General features: G+C 48.6%; 6 protein-coding genes across 6 annotated transcripts; 3 read left to right on the top strand and 3 right to left on the bottom strand.

Annotated features, from left to right (window-relative positions):
- Positions 1-962: 962 nt before the first annotated feature.
- Positions 963-4,817, top strand: PpBr36_04651 (uncharacterized protein; the record flags this gene model as incomplete). Its single annotated transcript, XM_029891810.1, has 2 exons — positions 963-1,132; positions 1,199-4,817. The coding sequence occupies 2 exons, from the start codon at positions 963-965 to the stop codon at positions 4,815-4,817; spliced, it is 3,789 nt and encodes a 1,262-aa protein (XP_029749754.1).
- Positions 4,818-5,682: 865 nt separating this feature from the next.
- On the top strand, positions 5,683-6,298 carry PpBr36_04650 (uncharacterized protein; the record flags this gene model as incomplete). Its single annotated transcript, XM_029891809.1, has 3 exons — positions 5,683-5,875; positions 6,093-6,173; positions 6,261-6,298. The coding sequence occupies 3 exons, from the start codon at positions 5,683-5,685 to the stop codon at positions 6,296-6,298; spliced, it is 312 nt and encodes a 103-aa protein (XP_029749755.1).
- A 529-nt stretch (positions 6,299-6,827) lies between these two features.
- Positions 6,828-10,691, bottom strand: PpBr36_04649 (uncharacterized protein; the record flags this gene model as incomplete). Its single annotated transcript, XM_029891808.1, has 1 exon — positions 6,828-10,691. The coding sequence occupies one exon, from the start codon at positions 10,689-10,691 to the stop codon at positions 6,828-6,830; it is 3,864 nt and encodes a 1,287-aa protein (XP_029750531.1).
- A 3,156-nt stretch (positions 10,692-13,847) lies between these two features.
- Positions 13,848-15,138, bottom strand: PpBr36_04648 (uncharacterized protein; the record flags this gene model as incomplete). Its single annotated transcript, XM_029891807.1, has 2 exons — positions 13,848-14,110; positions 14,196-15,138. 2 exons carry the CDS (start codon positions 15,136-15,138, stop codon positions 13,848-13,850), a joined length of 1,206 nt encoding a protein of 401 aa, XP_029750530.1.
- A 2,958-nt stretch (positions 15,139-18,096) lies between these two features.
- PpBr36_04647 (uncharacterized protein) lies at positions 18,097-18,408 on the top strand (the record flags this gene model as incomplete). The annotated part of the gene is made up of 2 exons (XM_029891806.1): positions 18,097-18,103; positions 18,188-18,408. The coding sequence occupies 2 exons, from the start codon at positions 18,097-18,099 to the stop codon at positions 18,406-18,408; spliced, it is 228 nt and encodes a 75-aa protein (XP_029749374.1).
- A 116-nt stretch (positions 18,409-18,524) lies between these two features.
- Positions 18,525-19,836, bottom strand: PpBr36_04646 (uncharacterized protein; the record flags this gene model as incomplete). Its single annotated transcript, XM_029891805.1, has 6 exons — positions 18,525-18,720; positions 18,795-18,935; positions 19,051-19,180; positions 19,327-19,477; positions 19,539-19,603; positions 19,755-19,836. 6 exons carry the CDS (start codon positions 19,834-19,836, stop codon positions 18,525-18,527), a joined length of 765 nt encoding a protein of 254 aa, XP_029750501.1.
- Positions 19,837-24,029: the final 4,193 nt, after the last annotated feature.

The raw sequence follows: 24,029 nt of genomic DNA, 5'->3' as shown, positions 1-24,029 counted from the left end.
AATCCCTATTTTGCATTCCCCATGTGCTGCTTGCTTGGCTGCTAGTGATTCAATGCTTTCTTTTTCCCGGGTTTGGGTGAATCTGTGTAGTCTTTGATAGCAGGGATACCGGCACTACCCGGTCCGAACCCCACCTGAAATTCGGGCCCGTTTGGCCACTGATTGGTTCACATTGACAGCTGCCACGCGCGTAGGACAGGGGAGCCAACCGCCGACGTCACGATAATGGCCACCCAATTGGTTGTGAGTAACCCAATCCGACTTGAGAATTTGCCGCGTCTTTTATCTTCCCCCAGAGAGGGCCCTCAATGCATTTTTTCTTGTTTCAAGATCCAGCACCATGCCCACTCATCTAGACCCCGTCTGAGCCCCTTGTGGATGTTACTATTTCCTCCTTGTCTGTCCCTGTCCGCAGCCGGCGCCTTTTTGTACTCTCTAATATGCAGATCTTCCTGGAGGAGGGAACATCGTAGAAAGGCTTCTTTGCCCCCTCCAACTTGTTTGGCCTCTCTTTGACCCTTCTTCTTACACCATCCTAACGCGCTACGCCGGCCGAAGGCTTAATTTTATTTTCGACCTCTCAAGAACCTTATACCTAGCATCCAGCTTAGCAGCCGGCCGTATCTAAAGGTGTTATCCTGCAGTGAATAGCCCTGATCGACATCGGGGATCTCGGACAAACGGCTGTTAAAAACTGCAACCTCGGTGTGTGCATATCGGTCTGATATAGGATTCTTACACACTGGGATGACCTAGCCATCTGAAGTACGCAGGAAATGCTAACAAACAAATTCTGCCTTAGCAGTCCATACGAATACACTCACGTCCTTTACGCCTGATTTCTCCAAGTCCTGCCCGGGCCTACACCTCTCTTAGCTGCATGGCGATATTATTATGACAGTACAAGACTCTGGGAGCTATTCGTTGACTCGTACCAACCTGCACTTCGACTTGGCGACCCAATGAGCGAAAACAACGGTACCGCTGGAGAGCCGACTGTCTTCAAAGATGGCTCGAAGGATGAGGGCATTGGCCTTGAGGCCTTCGCCGCTGCCTTGGTCACTGGTATAGTTGTGTTCGCAATCCAAATCACCGTATTCCTACTCTTCAGGAATAAGCTCGCCCGCATATAGTAAGTTACGCGCCGCAGAATCTTTGCAAAGAAACGCAACATAGCTGACAGATGACCTGTAACAAGCAAACCCAAAACATTTCTTGTCCCCGAGCGAGAGCGGACTGACCCGCCGCCAGCGAGTCCTTGGTCCTTGGCGATTTCGCTCATGAAGATCAGCGACCGTGAGCTCATTAAGAAATGTGGTCTCGACGCCTACTTTTTCCTACGATACCTGCGAATGCTCCTGGTCATATTCATACCCATTGCGTTTGTCGTCATCCCGATCCTTGTCCCAATCAACTATGTCGACGGGCTCGGGCATGAGGTGATTCGCGAAGTAAATGACACAGCCCCCGACGTACCCCGCGGCCTGGACACGTTGGCATGGCCGAATTTGAAGCCTAAGAATCATCAGAGGCGATGGGCGCATCTCGTTTTGGCTCTGGCCGTCATTGGTTGGGTCTGCTACGTAATGTTTCTGGAGCTGCGGATCTACATCAAAGTACGCCAGGACTACCTCACCAGCGCAGAACACAGGCTGAGGGCCTCGGCAAACACGGTCTTGGTCAGCTCCATTCCAGAGAAGTGGCTTACAGAGGAGGGATTGAGAGGCTTGTTCGACGTGTTCCCAGGTGGCATTAGGAATATCTGGATCACGCGTGATTTCACAAAGCTCCTGGAAAAAGTTCGAAAGCGCGACGAAATACACGATCAACTCGAAGCCGCGCAGACTGAACTCATTCGCGAGGCTAAGCGTACATATCTGAAGAAGAGGCTTGCCGACGAAAAGAAAGGAAAGGGTGATAAGGGTCGTCATCGTCCTACGAAAGATGAGATTCAGAAACGACAGGAGGAAGAAGATGCCGAAGCTCGGTTGCGTGCTCAGCAGGGCGGTATTAGCGCGGGAACCCATGAGGATGTTCCTCACATCGATACCGCGCTCGAACAAGATCAGCGACGGAATAGTTATGTGCCTCCAGAACAGGACCTTGCCGATGGAAGCTCTAAGGAAGCAAAGGGTCTAGGCCTTGGACTCATCGGAAAAGGTCTCAAGGGCGGCGTTAACGTTGTCGGCAAAGCTGGCCACACTCTTGTCGGAGGTGCCAAGACCATTCAGAAGGGCGTCGATGGGCAACTGGAGCACACTGGCGGATTTGGCTTCCTATCAGGAGAACCCAGAGGACCAGGAAGCCCGGTGCAGCCCCGACCTGTAACGCGAGGATCCGACCGGCCACAAAGAACACCTCGCATGGCAAGCGATATTAGAGAGGAGACCAAGAAGACTTCATTCGACACTGATTCAGGCTATCACGGGCATTCCCCTTCTGGCTCCAAAGACGAAGATGCCATGATGGCGGGGGGCACGCGACCCGACTCGGCTCAGACGCGAGGTAACACGACAAGGAGAGCGATGAACTTGGATGGCATGATAGTCAATGAGAACAACTCTTGGTGGAAGTTTTGGAAGGCCCCGTCAGGTGGTTATGCCTCTCCCGTTCCCCAGGGACGTGAGGAAGATGAGTTCCCCCTGACTGGTTCGTCATCTTCACAGAAGCAGAAGAAGACTTTCTGGCAAAGGTTGCTCGTCTCATTGCCCCTTGTTGGTGGGGAGGATATCGCTCCAGTCGAGTATCCCGTATCAGCATCCGAATTCGCCTATTCCAAAGATCGTGATGATGGAGCAGAATGGAAAAAGTGGCTCCAAGAATCCAAGCGCCCTACCCACCGTCTTGCCAACTTTGAATGGACGCCTTCGTGGCTTCCCGGGCTGCCTCTGATCAACAAGGAGGTCGACACGATCTACTGGGCTCGCGGCGAGCTCGCACGTCTCAACATGGAGATCGAGATCGACCAGAAGCATCCTGAGAGATACCCAGTTATGACCTCGGCCTTTATTCAGTTCAACAATCAGGTGGCTGCCCACATGGCCTGCCAGAGTGTGACGCACCATGTTCCTAGGCAGATGACGCCCCGTGTCGTCGAGGTCGCGCCGCATGACGTAATCTGGGAAAACATGGCCATCACTTGGTGGTACGAGTGGCTTCGATTTGCCATTGTCCTTACAATCGTCGTCGGCATGGTCATCCTTTTTGCTTTCCCCGTTATTTTCTCTTCTGGAGTTTCCCAAATCGACAAGTTGGTCCAGGATCTCCCTTTCTTGAGCTTTCTTTCGCGCAACGAACAGATTTACAACTTTCTCCAGCTTGTTTCTGGAGTGCTGCCGGCCATCATCTTGGCCATCATTCTCGCGGTCGTGCCCCTCATCTTCAACTTCCTGGCAAAGCTCCAAGGTGCCAAGACAGGTGCTCAGAGGTCTGAGTCTGTGCAGATTTACTACTTCGCGTTCCTCTTCTTCCTCCTCTTCCTCGTCGTCAGCTTGTCAACAGGTGCCCTGGCTACAATCAGCGATATTTTCAGTGCCAAAGATACCGTTAATAGTGTTGCGGGCATTCCAGAGCTTTTGGCCAAGAACTTGCCCAGGTCAGCCAACTACTTCTTCACCTACATGATACTGCAAGCTCTATCTGTGAGCTCGGGAACACTCATGCAAATCGGCACCCTCATAGTCTGGTATGTCCTCGGCAGACTCCTCGACAACACTGCCAGGGCCAAATGGAAGCGGCAGACTGAGCTGCCCAACGTCAACTGGGGCTCTTTCTTCCCCGTATACACGAACTTCGCATGCATTGCATTGATTTACTCCATTGTGGCCCCTCTAATCTCGATTTTCGCCATCATCACCTTCAGCCTGCTTTGGCTTGCTCATCGCTACAATATGTTCTACGTTACGCGCTTCCAGACAGATACCGGCGGCGTTCTGTTTCCAAGGGCTGTCAACCAGCTCTTCACCGGTCTCTACGTCATGGAGCTCTGTCTGATTGGCCTGTTTTTCTTGTCAACGGATGAACTCGGAAACCTTGTTGGTTTCAGGCAGGCAATTGTTATGATTGTGGCAATGGTCATCACCGTGGGCTATCAGATCCTACTCACCAAGTCATTTTCACCTCTGTTTAGGTACCTGCCAATTACCTTCGAGGATGAGGCGGTATTGAGGGACGAAGCCTTTCAGCGGGCTCAGGATCGTCGTCTCGGTCTTGTTAATGACGATCCGGCAGACGGTGATGTTGACGAGGCCGGTATGCTTCGTGGAGACTCTTCCATGGCAACTAGAGAGGAGATTGAGATGAGAAGGCTGTCTGCAAAGCGCCGCTCAGCCACGGGCAGCGCTCATGGCTCCAAAGTGGGCATGCTTAACCCTGTCGCGGGCATACGTCATGCAGGGACTTGGGCCGTCCGGGCCGGCAAACATATTGAACATGCCACATTAGGCAAGGCGGAAAAGAACCTCAAGACTGCGGCTCAGTACCGCAAAGAACGTCGCATGAAGGACCTCGAGGCGCAGCGTGCTATAGGAGATGCGCTGTACGGAGGCTTCCATGACGAAATCGAGGACCTGACGCCGGATGAGCGTGATGTGCTCGTCCGCGAGGCGTTCAAGCACGAGGCATTGCGTTCGCGCCGTCGGGCGGTCTGGATCCCGCAGGACGAGATCGGAGTGTCTGACGACGAGATCTACCGCACGCAGTCCTTCAGCGAATACATCTGGATCAGTAACGAGGGCACAGCGCTTGATAGCAAAGTCCGCGTCATCTATGGCCGGGCGCCGCCCGACTTCTCTGAGATGGATCTCATCAGTCTTTGATTTCATCACTGCTACATGTATGAAGTGAAAGAGATAAAAAATAGATTCTTCTATCTTTTTTTCTTTTTTTTTTTTTTCTTCTTTTTTGCCTCTCATTCATGTCCTCACTCTACATTTCACTTTGCCAATCCCATACACTTGTTTTCTCCTATTCCTGTACATCACTCTTCACACGATATCCTACATTAGCGTTGGCGTTAGCATCGATGCGTTGGTTTTCCTTTTCTCATATGTCAAGCATCTCGGGAGTCAAAATGAAAAACGCCTTGTTTTATATACCCGAGTTTCCGGCGTCTGGAGGTTCAGTTGAGCAATGGGTTCTATGATAACAAGTTTAAATCCAAAGATTAAAAAAGAATTACTCATCCCTTTGACAACCTCCCATAAGAAAGTTTACATTCGTTTGCATGCATCTGGAGCTGTCGATGGGACGTATGGATTTCAATGCAGGTCTAAGACAAATCTAGACTTGCGAATATGAAGCTCGTTTCGTTTGCTTAGGGCATACAAAAGCCACATGCCGCGGCAGATGCTAGAGCCAACCCCGCAGTCAATCAACATCGATCGGTCTACATAAAAAGACCGGTCTGGTGCATGGGACGAAACCTACCTGGCTGACAAATCCAACACGTCATGTATTGTTGATTATATATTGTGCCCAACCGTCTCTGGGCGCTGGAGACTCCGGTGAGTAGAAGAGTAGTGAAACGGACTCAACATCTTGGTTTATCTATTTGCCTCGTGTCACATGCCTACATAGAAATATACAGTGACATCATTGATCCAAGAGAATACATCGCCCTCGTCATTATCCTCGGAAAAAAAAAAAAAAAAAGAAGAAGAGCAAAGCCCAGACTTCCCCACGATGCCTACCGGCAAAGCCACCGCCTCCGTGGACGGGCAAACGATCGCCGAGACGACCGAGTGGGAAGAGGTCGAGGGCAACGTGTACTTCCCACCCCAAGCCGTCCGGAAGGACGAGTTCTTTACCGACACGGACCTGCACACCCACTGTCCGTGGAAGGGTGATGCGAGCTATTATTCAATCACTGTCGGAGGTAGGTTATCTCTCAATGTTTTAGAGTTTTGGAGGGGGGTTGAGGGAATGGGGTGTATGTAAAGGGACGCTTGTGACTTTTTGTTTTGTTGGTTTCCTTTCTCCCGGGCAAACCCAACCCCGTCTGATGAAGCGTATAATGAGGGATCGGGGAGGAGGGAGGAGGGGGCGGGTTCCTTTTGATATTTGGGAGAAATGTAACTGACGACATACCATAGGCAAGAAGCTCGACAACGCCGCTTGGTATTATCCCAATCCAAAGGCCGAAGCGCAGAATATCAAGGATTATGTCGCGTTCTGTAAGTCTCTGTTTGCATGGTGCTGTTGGTCTTGCGGTACCTGGTCAACAGCAGAAGTGAGAGTTGCCAAGCTGACGAGATAGATAGACAAGACCAAGGTCAATGTCAGCAAGACGACTGCCTAATCACATCCGGTTTCTTGTGACCTGATGGAAAGGGATGGATTGGGCTGGGTGCCGACAAGGACTGACTGCTGATCTCCGTAGAACTATTCATTACTTTTTTCGTGAGTCACATCATTGCTATTTGCGCATGAAGGTGTTTTGATGATAATCTGTTCATCTTGTACAGGGCGTTCTGGCTCCTGTCTTGTTCATTTGTACAATATGCCAAGAGATTCTTAGCTGTAGGGTCTTTAAGCTTTGATGTGCTAGCTGTGAGAAACCGGGGGGTATCAAGGTACTTCAACGAATGAATGCTGGCCCCATGCTCGAGGGCCCCAACCACAAGTCGGGCAATGTCCAGAGGAAAGAATAAAAAAGAAAGAAAAGAAAACAAAATGCCAGCGCAATGCTATTAATACAGGTAAAATGATCATAAAGTAAGCTGAAAAAAAAGAGACGTAGACGAACAAAAAACTGAAAACTCCCAAATAGCATGGGTCAGGTGATTAAGGTGTATGGTGGTCATTGTCGATGTAGGAATGTAGGGTCGTCATTCTCCCATCTCGACACTCTCCAACCAGCCTCTGACGGCGGCAGTGAGTTCGCTCTCCTTTTCACGATGCTCGTCGCTTTCCATCTCACGATGTTCCCTGTCACGCCGCTCCACTACCTCCTTGATCACCTCCTCGAGTGCTGAGAGTATAACCATCTTGCATTCGGCACGAGGTACCTCCTGCAAGGTCTTGGGGGTGCGGCCAACCGGCACGGCTACATGGCGGGCCGCAGAGGTGGCCTCGCCCGAGCCTGCTGCGTCGCTGTTGCTCCGCTCACGGCGTTTGCTTGTGGAGCGGGAGGAGCTTGTCGAGTCCAAGCCGACATGGCCGACTACCCGCTCGACGGCCTCAACCAAGACGTCATTCAAAGTGACAATGGGCTCTACGATGAACTCTTCCTCCAACTTGGTCTCGTACGGGGTGACGGCCGGGGTGAGCAGAGCAACAGGTGGGCTTTGGGTGTTGACCGATGATGCGGTAAGCAGGGCGCCACCAGAGAGGTCCTGAAACGGCTTCAGTTTGACAAGACGTCGGTATCGAATTCTTTGGATGGAGAAGGTTGTAGTGTCTGCAACAATGACGCTGCTAACATCAAGCCACCGTTCCTGTTGTGCTTCTGTTGACATGAGATGATATGGTGCATACAGGACTGGCGGCGAAGGTTCCGCCCTGAGAGACGCTTTGACTTGCTCAATCAAGTCCTCTTGTGGCGGTATGGCCTGCAGTATAAAGTCCGGGTGGTATTGTTGAAGCCAACCCGCAACGTTGAATGGCTGATCACCGTCGGCGGCGATGCGGCTCGTTTGTTCAAAAAGCTCTAACCCGCTGCCCCCGGGCGTTGAGAGATAGCCGCTGCTTGAGGGTGAACTAATAGCAGTTTCGAAAGATGTGATGTACTCGGGGAATTGGACATCAACATCTATCACCCCGTCGTTAATGTTTATAGAGGTTTTTACCGGCGACTCGAAGGCACCCGATGGGTCCGGGATTCTCTGGAAAGTGTCGCTTCTCCTGGGCGGGAGTAGAGACTCCGATCCATCATCTGACAGCGTGGTAAGACGAGAGAGGCGTGGCGAGCGGGATCCGCTTTCTCTTGCCGAAGGAGACTCTGTCCTTCGGCGTCCCGGTGACTCTTCTGCGCGTTGCTCTCGGGGTCCCAGGTCTGGGGCCGATGTGATGCCTGCAGCTCTCGACATCTTTGGTTCCGCCGTCAGTCGCGCAGGGCTCCGTAACTGCTCCTGATGGCTGCGAAGGGTGGGCTTGGTGGGCGACATTGGTGGCCCGCTTAGGATGCTGTTGATCGAGTCCCTCTTGGGTGGGCTTGTGTCAGTAGAACCGCGAGATCCTCGACGCCTGGCATTCCATAGGCCAGTGAGGACGCCCCAAGTGCTCGAGGAAGTTCGCGGTTCGCTGGCTGCGGGGCTGTTGCTTCCGCTATTTGTGCTAAGGTTGCTATCTCCCCTCTGCAAGGTCCGCTTCAGGTCATCAGCGGCAGTGCTGCTCGCACTCCCTGGTCGTCGGCCAGACAAGGATTCCTGTCTCTGTAGAGTAGCAAAGTGAGGGATCGTAGCCTCCGGTGTGATGGTCGCGGCTGTGGCAGCGCTGCTCTTCCGGTTCTGGCTGTCACTGGTTGAAATTGGAAGATGAGTGGTTCGGATTGAGATGGCATCGGAAGATCTCCTTTCATGTCCGCGTTCCATGCTCAGATGGGCGAGTTGAGCAGGTAGGCCAGAGCCACGGTTTGCGGGTTGTGCTTGTAGGCTGACGGTTCGCGAATGTGACAACCGCCTCGGTGCTGTACGGCGATTGATCTTGCGTCTGAGGGACTCTTCCTTCAGGATAGGAACGGCATATGATGGAGGAGAATGCGAAAAGGGGCCACCAAAAGAGGCCGATGTACTCGGTCGATGTGCACGCATGCTGATGGGCAGTTGCTGATTGGCAGGTAGGAACGCAGCAAGTAGGAAGACCAGCCTCCTTGCGGCCATCTTGTCTCGGGCAACAATCACGGTGCGAGCCGGAAGGGACATGTCTTCGTCGCCGCGAGCCCTCGCCTGTTCTTGGTGCCGCTTTCGGTGGAAAGACGGTCCAAGCGCCTGCAGCCAGTCTGTATGTGTGGCAAGATACCCCGTGAGGAGGCTGTGGAAAAAGAGTCCCTGATCTTTGACCCCAGCCCACCTTGCCACCCATCTTGCCTCCTCGCGCCAGATTCCCCAGCGATTCTGCCCCGTGACGACTCGCGTGGCCCGCAGACCAGCAACGATGCGGGCCTGCGCAATCTCGATCTCACGCCTGACTTCGTGGTTATCCATTAAGCAGTTTGGATGAAGAGTCAGATACCTTGCGTTCATTTTCGGGGCTTTCGTGGACGCCCCATCGTCGCTCCTCCGCCGGGAGACCGACGGTCGTCGTGACAGTTGCGAGTTCAGGGATGACGGAATTTGATCAGGGGATCCGATATCATGCTGTCTTAACATGCCGGAGAGCTTGGTAGCTACCACGGATTGGAGGTGCGTGAGGGTCCGCATGATGATATCCCAATGCTGCGTTATGGGGTCGATGCGGTCCTCGATGTCGCCGACGTATGCGGATTCGAAAGAGTCGACCCCCGCAGCCGGCCCGACCATTGTCCAGCCAGAGCGACGTGCGGAGCCGAAAGAAGATGGAAACGATTCGTTTTCGTTGTATGAGCTCGACCCTCGAAAAACTCCCTGCCTGGAGGCCGAAACCGAGACGCCGTTTCCATTCCCACCAGTGGGTTGGGGAAGATTTATAACCAAAGCCACGGCATACATGGGCGTACGCTTCTGCTTCGGCTGCAGTCTCTTCATTTTCCCCTTGCCGTCCTCGCCGTCTTGTGGAAAAGGGAATCCTCCGGCGCTGTCCTCCGAGAATCGACTGCTCGGCGTTGTTATTGGAAGGTCGCTGGCTTCGTCGCTCGGTACGGTCACTGGGAACAGCCGCGTAATGAGAACCTTCTTCCGTTGTGGGGTGCGAGGCAGCGCACTCGAGGACATTTGTGGCATGAAATCCCCCACCGCTTCAGATGAAAAAGATTGCGACAACTTGGAAGATCGCATGCTGGCCCTACCCAGGGATCCCCTCCCATCGCCGAAGAAGGAGCCGGAAGACTCACTGCGACCATCAGTCGGAACCACGTGGACCTTGGTGGATGTGCCTTTGTAGGCCATCAGCTCCGAGTTTCCAAAGATGCAACTGGAGAAGACGTTGATCTCATCGGCATACTCGCGATTCGCGCGTTGCGTATCGGATTCGATACGCGGCTGAGTGCGGCCATGCATCGACGCCCTCCTATCAAAGGCGCTCTGTCGTTGCTGCGGTTGCGAGCCATCCTGGGTCATGTTTGCAGGCCGGGAGCCCTGACTCATGCTGGACTTCCTCGGGGAAACGGGGCCGCGTCGTACATCTGGTGGTGGGCCGGTGGCGAACCCAGCCACAGAAGGAGGCATCTCTGGGCGATCAGACACTGGACTTGTGGCTGGTGGGCGCGGGCGGCTGTCGTAGATCAGCGCGGCAGGCTTAGCACTGAGAGCATCCTGCATGATGAGGACGCGGACATCTTGGGCATCAAGAAAGACGTCACAGTCATAGTCAAAGGAGTTGACGGCTGCCGAGGTCGGCGGAAGAGCCGGGCCAGCCGAGAGCGGGAAGACCTGATCGTTGCGGTGCTGGAACAGAGACTCGGCGTCGGGGAATAGCAAGTTGCGGGTATGTATGTCCTCCTGGACGGACTCGAGGGATGAAATCAGCTGTGAGGGAGACGTTGAGTTTTGATCCTGTGCACCTGTGGCGTCGTCGCCATTATTGCCGGCCGTCAGGTTGAAAAGCTTCCCGAGCATTGTTTGAGTTTATGTCGGAGAGGCGAATGTGGTTGTGGTGAAAGGTCACCTTGTGAGTGACGGACTGTCTCTTGTTTCGATGGCTGGCTTTCGCATGCACCTAAAACACGGACAGACAGGTAACTCGGGCCAAGAAAGGAAGATGCTTTCGAGGTGTTTTGCGGCCCCCCTTCTTCGGTTCAAGGGAGAGCCGTCATGATCGCAGCAAGTTGCTCCTCAATTTTCCGTCAAATCGAGGGATCATGGTCGTGTGCGTACAACCGCGGAACGATGGCCACAAGAGAGACTGCAGTGGCGCGTAGCACATGTATGTATGTATGTATGTTGTATGCATGTATCTATGGTTGGTTCTTTGCCCGCAGCTGCAAAGCTAGCCAGGAAGTCAATTTCGGTTTTGAGTGAATGAGCGAGTGAGTAAGTGAGCCCCGGGTATGTGGAGGACGGCCGGCCCACGCAGCCGCTTGCTTGTTTTGCTGCTGTCAGGGTCTGAACGATGCAGCAGTCAGTTGCTGCAGATGAGGCGAAGCTACAAGCCGCGTCCCTGTTGCTTAGAAAGGGTCCTCCCTAGATGGACGGTGAACAGGATGTTGCTTTTCGGAACTAAGATCAATTCAATTCAATCAGTCCCTGATCCCGGGGGAAAACTTGGGACAGGTTGAAGTACTGATGAGGCGGGCAGACAGTGCTCAACCCACTAACCTGCCCCGCAAAAATGGCCGAGAAACACGAGGAATTGAACCTTTTCGCACAAGGTCCAGACATCGAGGGGAAAAAGAAAAACACGGCAAAGCTAGACAAACTAGACGGCGCGCCCGTGGAGAATCCACCGGAATTTAATAATAATAATAATAATCAAAAAGATAAAAGCAAAAAGAAAAGCAAAGAAAAAAAAATCCATGATAAAGCCCGCAGCGGGACACTGACCTGGCTGCTGCGGAGCAGTCTGCACCCACGAGCATGCGACGCAACTCAAAAGAAGCCGTGCTGCGTACTGTCGTTGGTTACCGCACCTCGCCCTGACCGGTTTGGTACTTGTTTGCTGCAAGTCAACTTGCTAACGTCTTTCTTTTCTTTTCTTTTTCTTCTGTTTCTTTTTCCTTCTTATCTTCAAACGTCTTCTTGCCGGTGGTCCGATTCCACAGGAAGAAATGAAGCCCGTACCCAAAGCAAAGCAAAGTGAATTGTGGACCGGGCTTTGAAACGCTCTCAGGTAAAGACGAACAGGAGAGGAGAGGTGAGGGGCCCTTCGGGAATTTTGTTTATGTTTTCTTTCCCATTTGATCTCTTATTCCTTGCTTGTGATTTGACAGCTAAGGGAGGAAATGGGGGCCGATTTGCACGAGGGGAAATCAAATCGCATGGGAAGTGGGCAATAGATCTCCAGTGATTTGGATTTTGACTGGGGTAGAGGTGGGAGATTCTTCTTTGGCGCCAATCTCACTGGGCGTCACTGAGGCGCCAGAGGGGAAAATAATGGAACCGCCGAAAACCCGATTTTCTGGCCCCCCTGACATGCGCCCGGGGCGATGGAGGGGCGGGGGGGAGATGGGTGACATGACCCTCCAGCATTTCACCTAGCAAAGCCAGCAGGCAGGAAAAACCCCCCCAAAAAAATCCCAAGACCCAACTAAATGACCCGCACAACGAAAATGCGGTGTGCAAGCGACAACGTGGGTGCGCAGGGATGTGCTGTATGTACATGAACCCCCTGCTGAGATCCACTTGCGACGCAACTCTCAACTCCCAGTCCCGCGAAATGCAAACGCTGATCAGCCCAAGACTTTTTGAGGTTCTTTTCTCCCCATTGTGAAGGCGGCCTAGGCACATGTACTTGCTGCAACCAAGTAATTACTTTACTACAACAGCCAGCACCATACCATACTCGCTCACTCGCTCACACCGTCAAGCCGCTCACTTAACCGCCTCTGTACTCCTTGAGCAATGAATGCACAGGTCGATGTACAAGATCCTAAGCGTGTACAAAAGACTTGCAGGCAGACCATACACTCATCCGGTTCATGCGGCCTTGCACACCGGTTCAAGGACGGTCAGATCACGAGGGTCGTTCTGTATACCGGTCGGTGAGGCAAATAATGACCTGAAAAACAATAGATCCTATCACAATAATTCCTGTGTAACGAGGCAAAGGAAGAAAAAAAAAAAAAAAGACTACGTAGCAGCAAAGCAATAAATCACGCTGGGTACCCTGTGAGAAGAACTACAGTTCATTGGACATGTCCTACCCGTCTGCCACGACTTGCTCGCTGTCGCCACCCATTTCTCGAAATCGCCTCGCTCTCATTAGCTGGTTCTGTTCTTGCCAAGTGTTGTCCGTCATTATACAATGTACGGTTTCATCCGGGATGCCGACGTGGTTTGTCCCGGGACTTGTCAACATTCATCAAGCGTCACCTCTGTCATATGCAGATCTTGGCTCAGAACTTACGGGCTTGCGGGATCCCTGGGCCGTTCCGTTTTGCGCCGCCTTGGAAAAAGCCTGTCAGCAAACCCACTCAAAAAGGGCAGGAGTTCTTGCAGGCTCACGGGGTCAACTGAAGAATATTCGATTGGGCGTGTGTAGCAGATCAAAAACTGCAACATTACATGAGAATATTATATTGCATCTGGTGCTACCTATCTATACCGGCAGAGGGCAATCTCAAGCGGCAGCGTAACGCCTTTTAGGTTGGATCCCGAAGGCAACTTCGTCCCCAGTACGGCAGTAGACAAAGCCTTATCTTTACTGGCAAGGATAATAGAACTAAGGTAACTACTTTTACTATGCTGACGTAAAATGCATGAGGAACCCGACCAGGAATATGCGCCAGTCCCTCGATACCAAAAGCAATGCAACTTTCCGCTTTGAGAATCATCCAATACCCCCAACCGCCAGCGGTGTGTTGTGACGGTATTAACAACCTTCAGTTGGCCCAGTCTCATTTGTTTGCCTCAAGTTAGTGCGGACTTTGCAAACCATCGCCCGAGTACCAAAAACATTGCAGCAATTATTGTCGACATCAGTCATCAATCTTGGTTGTCGTGTCTGACAAAAGAAAACAATATCCAGTAAGATGTCCTTGTGGGCTAGGACCCCAACAAAATTCAGATCCAAATCAACATCGTTTTTTGGAAGGCCATCCAAGTGCGGCTAGTTGCTCAAGCGACCCTCGTCAAGGGATCATTGGCTTCGTTGAAATCGTCTCTCTGAGCCTCTTTCTCGCCAATGCCATCCCAGTCTTGGCCTGGGTTGACCTGCTTCCACTTGCAGAAATTGAGAAGGCTGTAGAATCCCGATGCAAGCAGGGCGCCGAGCATGGGGCCGATCCAGTATATCCAGTGGTAGGAGGGGAAGCTGCGGTTGATGACGGCTGGACCCAGGGAGCGAGCCGGGTTCAGAGAAGCTCCAGTGAAGTATACGCCTAGTCAAAACGATCAGCTCCCCGGCCCAGTCGCAATCGTCACCAGTATACTACTGGCATGAATCCTCATCCGAACAACACTCACCAGCAAGATGCGTGACGAAGAGGGCAAAACCGATGCCAAGTGGAGCTATATATGTCAACCTGTGCTTCTCAACTGCCAACAGGAGAATGACCAAGATCAACTGGGTTGTGAGGAACATCTCGATGAATACACCTTGGGCTTGCGAGACGCCAGGTCCCAGAGTTGTCTCGACGTTCAAGAGCGTAGGGTAGAGACCGTCGACCGCGGCGGCGGCAATGATACCGCCAATAATCTGCCCCAAGATGCAGAACCCGGCACGCAACGGCGGGATTGCGCCGACCAAGCAAAGTGCCATCGAGACCTTGATAAGCATCCCGTCAGTGCTGAAAACACACCTGAGCGCGGGGATCTGGTGGTTTTGGTGACTTACGGCAGGGTTGAATTGACCACCCGAGATGCGGTAAAAGGCAAAGACGTTGACCATCAGGGAGATTCCAAAGGCAAACGAGATGTACAGGAGCCCAGGAATATTGGGGACCACAATGTTATCGCTCAACTGCGGCGGCACAGCATTGGCGACCCCGGCTGCCGAGAAGGCAAAGAATAGGAACAAAAAGGTACCCACAAGCTCGGCGAGTGCGGCCGTACAGTGGTTTCGGAGGGTAGGAGACAGTGCCATTTTGGAACCTGGCCAGCCAAGGCTGCTCTGGTCTTCTGGTTTTGAGGATCTGGGTGACGAGGCTGAGAAGTGGTCTTGAAATGGTGGATAGGTTTGCTTTTTGTGCGAGGCTTCGCTGACAGGACAGGCTATGTTCAAAGAATGCGTGGGGCTAACGTATGTTGTGATGTTATCTAGGGAATAAAGTCGTTGAATTGTTGAAGGGCGAGAGGATGGTCGGGAAGATGGAGCAGTGTCTGCGGCATTGGAGATGTTTGTAGACGGAGTGACAGTGGGTAGAACCACCGTGATTGGGGTAGTTGAGGTCTGCTCGTTGCTGGCCATGGTGGCTTCTTTCTTTTTTTTTTTTTTTTTTTTTTTTTTTTTTTTTGTATGATGTTCACCGTGGTGGAGGCAGGCACATAGGACAAGTTCGGCGATTGCGAAACTACCTTACCCAGGTACCTTGCCTGAGGTGACTTGGGTGAGGTGAGGTTGACGAGGAAGGTAGCAGAAAAAGGAACAACTCAAGGACGGTGTTGCCTCACGACCCAGACACTGGATGGGCGGTCGAGACCTGCCTCCGTACGAGGGGAAAAAAAGTAAGTAAAATGGGAGTAGAGATGTGAGTCGGGTGGTCGTGATACACAATCCAATATGGCGTGGCTCAGTCCAGCGGTTGCTAGTCGTTCAAGATGAACCCTGCGTTTTCGAATGGTGGTATGGTGGTAAGTGAAGACTACTCTACCAGGGTAATATATCCCGCTCGAGCGAGCACTCTACGTCACGTCATTTGGTCAGCCATTGCTACTTCCTATCTGCTTGTAGGGCTACCTAAATGATCAGGTACCTCTTTCCTGTAGGGAGGCAGGTATGTACGTAGCCATGTACCTATGTGAGTTGACCATCTTGCCTTACAGTGAAAGATATCATGGGAGGCGACTCGAGGCTTTTGCTACTGCAGGCGATCGAGCTCTTTTGTCAGCTGCGGTCTTCATCTACTGCCCACATATTGAGTGACTATGTTGAATATCCCATGGGTAATTGCAATGACCAAGATAAACAACAGCTGATTTGATAGCAGTTCAACAGCTGTGAAACCATTACGATCTTATGCATGGAATCTTGAACTAGGTCTATCTAGTTGAATTGAGCAATACTGATAATTTTCAGCTCCTCTCAAAAATACCCAATGATACCAATACCGCTTTGAGATAGCTGTAGTCGGTGCTACATCACAGCCTATAAGGATATCCACCTTACTGACTTGGCTGATTCATCGAGCTGCAAACATGGTTCAGCTGTTAGCTGCCGATCAATCTCAAGTATGAATCCACATCTCTATTCCAGCACGACAGTATTTCAAGGGGGCGGCAAGGTTATCGAATTTTCCATATACCAAGAGCTGAACACGATGATTCGATTGCGAAAAATGAATACACATGAGCTGGCACGACCATTCACGTGTAGAAACGTTGAAGTTTATCCATCGATGGCCTGGATGGCTCACAGATATAGACATCTATGCAATGGAATCTGGACTAAACTGGGACGCCATTTAATCGTAGCCCTGTGAGATACGGATTTAGAATAATAACGCAACATCACCAGCTCCGTTAGGTAAACTCCAGTTCAGTTACCAGTTCCCCTTTTTGATCTTCGATAATGCGGCAACGCGAGAAAAAATTGGGCAGCGTTGCTTCCCGACGATAAGAAGTATCCGAGTTTTTTTTTTTTTTTTTTTTTTTTTTTTGTATTTGTATTTGTATTTGTATGTGAATCCAGCGTCCAAGACACCTTAAACTCCAATAAGATGGCAGCAACACCAGATTCGGTTTGATACTGACAAAAAGACCCCAAATCTCCCCAACACACGCTACGAAGCCATACCCCAGAAAAAAACGTGGCGTGAAAGCGTGGGAGCGAAATGGCCGCCGCCGAACTCTGCTTTGTGACACTGCCGCATATTTCCCACGCTAATGCAACAATGGATCCCGCAACCACTCGGTCGAGAAGCGTGGGACAAAAAGCTCCGCGTCAAAGGACATTTGATCAGCAAGGGACCCTTTTTTTTCTCTTGTCTCTCGCTTCTCCAATACGCTACCCGGGAAAGTTGTCGTCATCCATGGCCGCGATGGGCTGCTTGGCTGATGAGTAGCATCAAAACAAAGAAAGAGAAAAAAAGAAAAAGAAAAACCGTTTTGTGGAGCCCAAGAGAGCCAGCCACAGGCTTCCTAACGTAGCCTTGCCTGATTTGGCAGGCAAAGCTGTCACAGGTTGTAACATAACCATCTAGATTCGATATAGGAGCCTCGATCTGATAGGTCTGGGTCCCGAATCGCCTTTTCTGTGTCGCACAACGGAAAGTCGGTAACGCCTGCACAATGGACTCTTACGACGCGAGTAGCCGAGTTCTGGTGTGACATTGTAAACTTCGGATGAACAGGCTAGAGGTTGTACTGGTGAATAACTAGTTGACATGTGCAGAACCTTGAAGAATATTCACCATGCAGCCATTTTCTTGTGAAGAAAAAAAAACTTTTTTTTCCATGATAAAAAGAAGCATATTAAAGAATTAGACTAGCAGTAGTTATGGTAGACTTCCACAAGGCACGTCTGCCCAGCCCGGCATATGCATCGATGGCATCGTTCACTGGGGAGGGGCAAAACCATCAGATTCGTCATTGGCGACAGTGTTCACGATTCGCAAGCCACGTTTTATCCTAGGCTAGGTACTCATACTGAAAAAAAGGTAGTGTATACCACGTCTCTATTTGCGCCAAGAGGAGCTGAAGCCTACTGCAGTTTTTTGCCACACAAAGTTCACACTCTCACAAGCACTCACTCACATACACATCACCTGATTGTACCCCGACTTGCAGAAACAAGTGTCTTCATAGTATTTCTTGAAAACGATGTGTAACGACTGTGAGTTACTTACTCGCGGCCTCGTGCGAATCCAATATTTCGATCAACTCTGGAAAGTCTTAGATGAAAAACCAGGGTTGAGGAAGATTGGGGTGGTTGGACAAACCATAAACTGCTGACCTGGAGAGCAGGCGGTGTCCAGAATAGTCTCTGCCCCCTCATTGGGCCAGAGAAACTACCAAAACCTCAAGCACCAATCGACGTAAAAATCTTCGTTTAGGTTACTGTCTCTCGTCTGTGCTGGCTACAGAGTGGCACTCCATGTTGGGTATCACCATGCTTTATATACCTACCCTATAAGTCAACATACACTCCTTTGTGCACCAATACAGTCCTCCAAAACTCCTGTACACCAAATGATACCTCATTACAGCAATGAATCGTCAGAAACTTTGCTCATACCACTAAAATAACTTTCCCTTTGACTTTGGCCCTCCTAAGTGCAGCACCTGAGGTCTTCACAAAGACTGCTGCATCGCATCTGGCAACTTGTACCATTTTGGCCAGCACTGGAAGAACAAGAAGAAGAAGAAGAAGAAGAAGAAGAAGAAGAAGAAGAAGAAGAAGAAGGAAAAGAAGACAACGTCGGCACTAGCGTTGAGACTCCTATTGAAGACTGGTCGTCATCGTAGACTGGTGCTGGCAGGGCTGGTCCCTGATGCAACGCGACCTCGGGCTGAATTATAGCAGTGTGAATTCCGTAAGCGTGAAGACACTCCGTTACCGTTCGGGCCTTTGTCATAAAGTCGGAAACGGTTTCATCCTTGACCACCACATGTACAGATGCGACCGTCTTAGTCTGGTCAAGGCGCCAGATGTGGAGGTGGTGAATAGATCGTCTCAAAACTGACCTTCTCAAGATCGTGTGCTACGTCAGACGGACTGAGACCGGCTGGGACACTCTGCAATAGGATCTCACCACTCTTCCGCACGAGGGGGATTGCCGTGATGAATATCATGATGGCGATGAATGTGCTAACTGCAGGGTCCGCGTAAAACCTGGCTTCTGACCCTGTCTTTCAGATGATTACAGCAGCGAGAATAACACCCAAGTTGTTAATCGCGTCACCGACCACGTGAAGCAGCACTCCGGCCATCCCAAGATCATGAGAGTGTCCTTTGGCCAGGGGAGCTTGAAGGTGATGCCGGTGTCCGGCATGAGAATCGTGTGCATGCAGAGGGTGCCGTGGATTGTCCTTAACCAGCTCATCCGCCTAACGGTGATAAGGGTCAGCATACAGAAACCTTTCAAGCTTTGATCTTGCGTCAGATGATGCAACCTTGACCTAGCCTGCAAGCCGATGCGCCAGGTCCCTCGGAAGTACCTACATGTTCATGTTGCTCGCCGTGTAAGTGACTGTGAGTATGCCCGCCGCCATGCTCATGATGCTCTGCACATATAGGTCATCAGCAAACAACTGTCTCTTGAAACAAGAGGAGTGCGTGTGATATAGAGATCCTACCATGCAAGAATACGATGCTGATTATGTTGAGACCAAGGCCAACACATCCCATGATGAGGACGAGGAAAGGATCCTCCATGTCTGGGCTACCGTCAATAATTGCCATGTTTATATCATAAGTGGTCAAATATGGTACACTTACGTTCAGGGGATACAAAGCGCTCAATGGAGTGAAGAAAGATGCTCAGACCAAGAGCAAGAAGGAAAACGCCATTGAAGAAAGAGCCCAGTATAGTTGCTCTCTGCCAACCAAAAGAGAGCATCTCTGGTGGCGTCTCCTTCTGTTCTGAGAGCTGCAGAGACGCAGTCGGCAGAAAGTGTGTTGATCAAGTCAAGGATGCAAAGTAAACTGACCACTACGGCCACGAGGCCTATTGTAAAACTGATAACATCATTGATCTGTGCTAATCTTTCAGTGTCTGGCCCGCTGGAGGGAGATAGTGTAATTGTCTCCTACATAGTGAAATGCATCTGCCATGAGGGCCAGGGAGCGAGTTCTGAACGCAACTTGGTGGAGAAAACAAATTATTAGACCTTGGTTGGGATCATTTAATATATGTCTCCACTTACCATGCAGCTCCGCTATGAAGTACAGCGCCGATATACTGAGTACTATAATGATTTTAGACTTGCGGCTTATATAAAACACCATTTTTATTTGTGAGTTGATTGACTGCAGGTTTGGTTGAAGTGAGGAATATTAAGATTCAATAGTAAGCTGCCGCTTTCTGTCTGTGAAGATGAAAGCGGTTTCTCTATGGAATTCGAGTGGGAAGCAAAATAATATGAAGGGCAGAGGACCTGGCACCTTCTCAAATTATATGTTCTGCGCCTGTGCTAGGTTTGGGGTCGAGTTGTACGTGGCAGGTGCAAAAAGAAACTGCGCGTATTCGTGGCAGTCCATAAGCTTAAGGGATAAATAGCCAGTCAAAATCTACTTACTATCGGCTATTGAAAGGAATTAATTTTCTAAACATAAGCTGTACACCAAAATGCTTCAAGAACTCGTCGTCTTCTATAAACGGTTATGCGCACCTCGTGCGCCATAGATCAAGCCCCCGGCCTTGCCGGTCTCCTTTTCTCCGTAGATAAAGGCCCGAGCATGGCCATTTAGGCCCTGACTCGGCCCCGAATCCAATTTCCATATCTGGAAGTGTAACTCGCTTAGTGCGACAATAAAAAATCGGTACGAGATGCTCAAAACAGCAAGCAAAATCAGATATTTAAACAGCCGTTTCTGTATAATAGTTTCTCACAAAACTTTTGACTGTGATTGGAAGCCTGTTCTTTCGAATTACCAGAGCTTCTCACCTTGAAGGGTGGAAGCAATGGCGTCCCAGTCCAGCCACCCAACACGGAACGATCAGCCTCGCTCTCGAATCAGCGGAAGCAAGGAGGCTGGCTATCGGCTAAGGAGTTCCTGCCTTCAGTTGTACTATAGGTTACAAGATATTGAAGACACCTACCTAAAATATTAAGACGTCAAATACACACCTGGGCATGGAACTTCGGCAAGCTGCCGATCAAACGGGAAGTGGCCGCCCGTTCACAAGTAGCACCAGGCAGCTTTATCATGAATAGCGCTTTCCATTAACTTCCACATGTGCTTGGGAGGAGGATAATAGGAACATTGATGATCTCAAGTGCTATCGGACACGTTTGAGAGTACAAGGTCCAGAATCAAGGTCCACTCTACACGTAAGCTCTCGTGTCATTGTGCCCGAAACCCTTGTTAGAGATGTTCTGGTCAGACACCTATCGGACAGTACGAACGAATTCATACTCTCACGGCCAGCGGACGATACTAATATCATCTCTGCATCATATTCAAATGCAGATTTACCGTGAAGGAAAAAAAAAACCGTAAATGTCAAGCCAATGTAAAAGTACAGTGCCTTTTTGTAAGCAAAAGGAAAAATCATTTAACCGACGTAGGTAACTTAAGTCACGTAATACCATCCAAAGTACAGGTTAAGTCTGTATGTATGTTGCAGTGTTGTGTTGCTGTCTCGAAACAGGATGCCGGCAGTGGCTGGTGTTAGACAACCGATTGCTTATTATTTCGTCAATCGACGGCATTAACACTAGCTGAGAGACAACCTATCTAGATAGTAGCTGACTACACTCTTGTGGACAGAAGTTCTTCTTCTTTTTCCTTTGCTTGTTCAGAAAGAGACGACGACCTCTAAGCTCCAGGTAAGGCCGAAGGCAAAGAGGCTGTAGTCTCAGGGCTCTTCCCTAAAGCCCAGAGCTCCGCAATTGATCCATTTCGTTCGCTTCGCTCCACTTCGTAGCTCAATTGCGGCTTTGCAATGTATTTGTGGGTCCATCCAAAAAACGCTCTGGTTCAGGTCTGAGGACAATTTGTCGATTTTCGCCGTTTATAGCGGTATTTTCGTCAATTCGGCGACCAATACTCCGTTATAAAAAAATAAATAATAATCGTAAAAATAAACGGTTTATACGTTGAAAATAGCATTTAATACCGCTATTAACAAAAATTTAATTTATATTTTTAAATATACAATTGGGAGAATTTGTTAGGCCCTGCTTTTAATCCGCTTATGGCGGTATTATTTTTTCGATTTTGTTTTAATTTTCGATTTTTTTTATATCATTTTTATTTTTTTACCAAATTTCAAAATTTTTGCACGTGGGGGGTGATATACGTATAAATAACGGTATGTCGAATTTTGGTATAATATATTTTATTATATATACCGTTGAATTAACGGATAACTAAGGTATATATAATTTTATATATAATTTACAATCGAAATGCTTTTATATTTTTACCAATTTTAACGATAATAAAACGAATATTCCAGGGATTGGATAACGTATATAAACAAACGTCCACGAAAATTCCGCCTTATAATCTCAGTTATTATAATGTTTTTATTTAAAAAATTAGTAAAATTATATTATTTTTTCATTTTTTATTTTATTTAACAGGATAAAGTTGAAAAAAGAATAAAAAATAATATTCATATGTAATAATCTAATATAATTGCTATATTAAAGGTTTTTTATTTTGACATATAGTTGGGCGAATTATTAATTTCTTAAATAAATTATTAATTAAAATAAAGATTAATAAAATATTTATTTTAAGCGATAATCGCGTGCATTCTACACCGTTACGTTTTTGCAAAAGCCGTTTTTATAATCATATAATTTACCCCTATAAAGTATCTGTTAAGAACAGGCCTTATAAAGGCCCTGCGACCGCACGTTAAGTGCAGTCGGCTGCATTTTTCATGCGCGCAGCTAGTCTCAGTGCTTAGACTAGACCCCCCTGCTTCGCAGTGGGGACCGAGCGTTCCATGTACCTTTTAGCCGTATGGCTATTCGACCAATTGCATTGGCCGAAAAGATCGCGCTCGTCCTAATCTAAAGACATTTTGTCGATTTTCGCCGTTTATGGCGGGTATTTGTACTATATTCGCACTAAAACAGCAAAAAAGGCAGTGTAACCACGATATATAATTTAATATTCGAATAGAAAAATGAATAAAAATCGTAAGAATATATAGTGACCTGCGTTGCAATATGTGATTTTTTTACATTCTTTTCAGGCAGGAATTGTTGGCAAAGCCTTTCCGCTTATATAAATATTAGAAAATTAAAGAGGTTTTTTAATTTTTTATATATATTGTTATATTTAATTTATTTTTTCGAATAATGGTATTTGGTAGGGATAAAATACATCTATATCAATACGGCTTTTAAATTGACGTGTCGGTGGAAAGTGCATGTTATTACCGTTTGGAATAAATATTTTATTAATATTTCTATTTTAATTGAGAACTTATTAAAGCAATTAATTATTCGCCCAATTATTTGTATAATTAAAAAAGATTTTAATACAGCAATTACATTATATTAGTATATATAAATACTATCAAACTTCTTTTTTACCTACATTATTCTAATTGTTAATTATATGCGTTTTTTGGCATATAATGGGTCCACTTTTATTTGTATATAAGCCACAATAGATAATGCCGAAGTGGGCTGTCGGGGTTGTCGGATTTTCCGTTATATTTTATATTGTAAGAATTGCGATTTAAAAGGTTAGCGAATGGGGTTCACCCTATACCGGGTTCACAGCCACCCTGCACCTACGAGTTAGCTACCCTATATTGGGTTAAAATTTTCACCAAATCAACAAACCAGTGCGAACCCAAAAATGGTTTATATAAAAATGAAGGTGTTTTTTCAACAACGGATATAAAATAATTTTTCGGGAAATCGTGTGCGGTACCGGAACGCTTTCAGGGGTGCGGACCCCCATTTCAATATCAGAAAATATATAAGGGAAATAAAATAACATTTCCCTCACCAATAAATTTAAACCATTAATCCCAAAATTAGTGAACCATTGTAATAAATAATTTAATATGTTTAAACCCTGTAATTACAGGTTTTTATAGCGCAATTAGCACCACGCCGCATTTAGGTTAATATTTAAACCCCTGTTAATAACCCATATTATTAACAAATTATAAGCCCGGAAAGGTTTTAGTTTGTGCACCAAAATGCATTTTGCATCGCTGGAAAGCCTGAAGTTTAGGCTTTGTTTTGGTTATTATCGCATTTTTACAGGAGGTATATTAACGAAAATATTGCTGCTTTTGTGCGAAATTGCTGGTTTTAGGCGCTAATTGCGCACCTAACCCCCTGTATTTACAATAGGGATCGCTAAAAATTAGCGTTCGACTAATGTTTTTTCAGGTACTGCAACGCTCGCTTACATTGCAAATCCAAAATTCTTTTTGGTATGGTTTGTGTGGATCGTGCACGCCACTGTAATTGGTTTAAATTTTTAATAGGGTTCACGCT

Source organism: Pyricularia pennisetigena, chromosome 6, assembly GCF_004337985.1.
Source record: "Pyricularia pennisetigena strain Br36 chromosome 6, whole genome shotgun sequence".
Taxonomy (NCBI): Eukaryota; Fungi; Ascomycota; class Sordariomycetes; order Magnaporthales; family Pyriculariaceae; genus Pyricularia; species Pyricularia pennisetigena.
The sequence above is the reverse complement of the archived record's forward strand: the minus strand, read 5'-3'. Positions and strand labels throughout refer to the sequence as shown.